Here is a 3,648-nt window from a genome sequence, read left to right on the forward strand (position 1 = left end):
GCGTCATCTAGCGTCAGCGCGTTCAGCGCAGGGCGGAAGTGACGTAAAGTGAACGCGCACGCACGTGTGTAGCGCAGCATGTTTCTGCAGCACATGTTTGTGTTTATGTGACTGTAAGAACGCTGATCGGAACCACGTGGAAAGAAGAAGAAGAGAAGAAGAATCATATCGGAACCGGACTGAAACTCGAGCGGCGCTGTGTCGGTCATGACGGGGGAGCACGAGCGGTATCCGCCGCCGAACTTCAGCGCAGCAGCGGAGCCTCCGGCGGCGCGTCACTGGAGCGGCTCCACACTGCAGAGCAGCCGCAGGTTCGAGGCGTCCCGAGACTGGAGCTGGACTCAACCGGCACAGACCGGACCCCAGCAGCCGCAGCAGTACGCAGGTACACGAGCTCGGTGTGTCAGAGTAATACCCCGGTGTTCGGTAAGGTGCCTTCAGCACATGGCACTGTCATGTGTATCTGGACGGGTGCCGCGGGTTATAAGCTTGATCACGGTCCCACAGGGTGTCATGTACACAGTTAACTGTTCAGTTAGTATGCTCGTGTGTAGTTCACTGCTGATACAGTAGTTCGTGTGAAATCAGTGTTTTGAGCTCATGTGTTCTCTGTCAGGTGCTCTTCATCATCGCTATCCTCCGCCTCCTCCTCAGGGCTGGCGGGGCTCAGCGCAGCATCACTGGGGTAGAAAGGTAACTCCACACACCGCTCTCCTGTGAGTGTTGATCTGCGGTCGAGCGTGATGTGAAGAGAGGTTTCATGTGTGTGTGTGTGTGTGTGTGTGTGTGTGTGTGTGTGTGTCTGAGCAGAAGCAGCAGAGAGAGCCGGAGTTCAGTCATTTCTGTGACACGTGTGACCGAGGCTTCAAAACTGGAGACAAGTACGATGAACACATCTCACAGCACGTGAAGGTGAAGCGCCGCTCGTTCACATGATCACGCCGCTGTCTTCATACGTGTGTGACGTACCGCGTCTCATTCCTGCGCTTCTGCTCATTCTGTGTCCGCAGTGCTCTGTCGAGGACTGTCTCTTCAGTGCGCACGAGAAGCTGGTGAAGATCCACTGGAGAAACGTGAGTGTGCCCTTCACGAGAGAAGACACCGAGGAACAATCACCGCAATCACATTCAGAGAGATTTAAATGATGCCAAAAACATTGACAGCCAATCAGAATCCACCTGGCTTTAAAGAGCACTAATCTGCAGTGTTTATTTATGATAAACAGAAGATTGTCCTCCACTGGTTTGGACACTGATGTAGTTATATATCATTATAGTTGATGTGAACGTGTCTTAAGTGTTTAAAGTTGAGTGTGTCCTGCAGAATCACGCTCCAGGAGCCAAGAGGATCAAACTGGACACCGCAGAGGACATCGCCAGATGGAGAGCAGAGAGACGCAGGTCAGACAGACCTTTACTCAAATGTGCAAAAAGATTCAAGTTAACCAAAAATGTTTTCATGGAACATAAGTCAAGTGGCATGTATTTCTATAGCGCTTTCTACAATACAGATTGAAACGGGTTAATGCTGCAGAATTCACTTTCAGCTGTAAACCGAAGACCACAGTGTGGTTATTAAATTCCTTCATTTGTGTAGAAACTACCCAACGCTGAGAAACGTAGAGAAGAAGCTGAAGCTGATGGAGGTGAAGGAGCAGCGAGGAGACGTGCTGGAGACGGCTCAGTTCAGGTGCGTCTCTGATCTACTGCACAGCCTCAGATTATCACCCAGAACTGAAACTGTGCTCATCCTCAGTTCATCTGAGATCAGGATGAGTTTGTATCTTCATCAGGTTTGTAGAAATGTAGCACTGCATCAGTGTCTCAGCAATGGATGCTCTGCAGTGAATGGGTGCCGTCAGAATGAGAGTCCAAACAGCTGATAAAAACATCACAATAATCCACAAGTAATCCACAGCACTCCAGTCCATCAGTTAACATCTGGAGAAGACAAAAACTGAAACAAATCCAGAATTAAGACGTTTTTAACTCAAATACATAGAGTCTATAATCCATAATAACACTTCCTCCAGTGAAAAAGTGCATCTGCTGTTGTCTCTCACATCAGAATCCAGACACACATTTGTTTAGAGCTGTTTAAACACTGCTTGATCTGTGCAGATTTCTCTCCTGATTCACACCAGAACACTTTTTCACTGGAGGAAGTGTTATTATGGATTATAGACTCTATGTATTTCAGTTAAAAACATCTTAATGCTGGATGTGTTTCATCTTTTGTCTTCTCCAGATGTTAACTGATGGACTGGAGTGCTGTGGGTTACTTGTGGATTATTGTGATGTTTTTATCAGCTGTTTGGACTCTCATTATTGTGGGCACCCATTCACTGCAGAGCATCCATTGCTGAGACACTGATGCAGTGCTACATTTCTACAAACCTGATGAAGAAACACACTCATCCTGATCTCAGATGAACTGAGGATGAGGATATTTCCAGCACATTGGTGTATTATTTCTTTCACTGCGTGATGTCTGAGTGAGTTTGTGGTCTGTGTGCAGTCGTATCAGGAGCGGCGGTAGGGGACGAGGATCTGACCGCTGGAGATGTGAAGCGTCCCGTCACACGAGCTCTGAGACGGATCTGAAGCGGCCGCACCAGGACAGTGACCCTCTCGCGGCTCTCGTCTGCAGTGACCCCGGTCCGTCTCCTCTCGCTGCTGCTGCTGCTGATGATATGATGCAGAACTGTGTTTCGTTCGGTCAAACAGACTTTGTTTGTGTTCTTTCAGAGTCTGATAAGGACGAGTCTGTTCAGGAGACGCAGACTGGACTCACTGTCGCCCCCAAGAGCGTGACCTCTGCCCTCGGGTCACTGATGTCCAGCTACGGGGATGATATGACCTCCAGCGAGAGCGAAGCAGACACAGACGGTATGAGTTTGGTCCTGATGATGTTCAGGGCTCGGTGTCGACACTATTCTAGTTATCAGAGTGTGGGAAGTCGTGGCCTAATGGTTAGAGAGTCGGACTCCCAATCGAAGGGTTGTGAGTTCGAGTCTCGGGCCGGCAGGAATTGTGGGTGGGGGGAGTGCATGTACAGTTCTCTCTCCACCTTCAATACCACGACTTAGGTGCCCTTGAGCAAGGCATCGAACCCCCAACTGCTCCCCGGGCGCCGCAGCATAAAAAAAAAAAAAATGGCTGCCCACTGCTCCGGGTGTGTGTTCACAGTGTGTGTGTGTGTTCACTGCTCTGTGTGTGTGCACTTTGGATGGGTTAAATGCAGAGCACGAATTCTGAGTATGGGTCACCATACTTGGCTGAATGTCACGTCACTTTCACTTTCACTTCACTTTCAAATAAAGAACAATTACTTTAAATATAAATATCCAGATACAAATACAGCATCGTGTGATATATCAGTGTGTTTTAATGCATTGTACAAAGAAAATATTTACATTTTTATCAAATTGAAAGATTGTTTATAATTGTTCTTTTTATCTATTTTTATTTTGTTTGTAAAAAAAAATGATAAAAGATAGATTCATTGAATTATTATTGTTATTCAGACTATTTTAAATCTTATTACTCTTGAGTTTTCCATAAATATAGTCTTATTGTCTGATGTTAATATGGTGTAAAATGCATTATTCAGTTTTAAAAGAATAGTTTGGCCAAAAATAAATAAAAA

At 46.6% G+C, this 3,648-nt stretch overlaps 1 protein-coding gene across 1 annotated transcript in view; it reads left to right on the plus strand.

Annotated features, from left to right (window-relative positions):
• The window catches only part of nufip1 (nuclear FMR1 interacting protein 1), a 6,836-nt gene continuing 3,188 nt past the window's right edge, over positions 1-3,648 (plus strand). The window contains exons 1-8 of the mRNA XM_042759006.1: positions 1-385; positions 617-693; positions 811-912; positions 1,011-1,073; positions 1,324-1,400; positions 1,597-1,689; positions 2,518-2,657; positions 2,748-2,888. Of these exons, the coding sequence (XP_042614940.1) occupies positions 208-385; positions 617-693; positions 811-912; positions 1,011-1,073; positions 1,324-1,400; positions 1,597-1,689; positions 2,518-2,657; positions 2,748-2,888 (871 nt within the window). The 5' untranslated portion in view covers positions 1-207. The remainder of the gene's footprint in view (positions 386-616; positions 694-810; positions 913-1,010; positions 1,074-1,323; positions 1,401-1,596; positions 1,690-2,517; positions 2,658-2,747; positions 2,889-3,648) is intronic.

This window comes from Cyprinus carpio, chromosome A6 (genome assembly GCF_018340385.1).
Source record: "Cyprinus carpio isolate SPL01 chromosome A6, ASM1834038v1, whole genome shotgun sequence".
In the NCBI taxonomy this organism is placed as follows: Eukaryota; Metazoa; Chordata; class Actinopteri; order Cypriniformes; family Cyprinidae; genus Cyprinus; species Cyprinus carpio.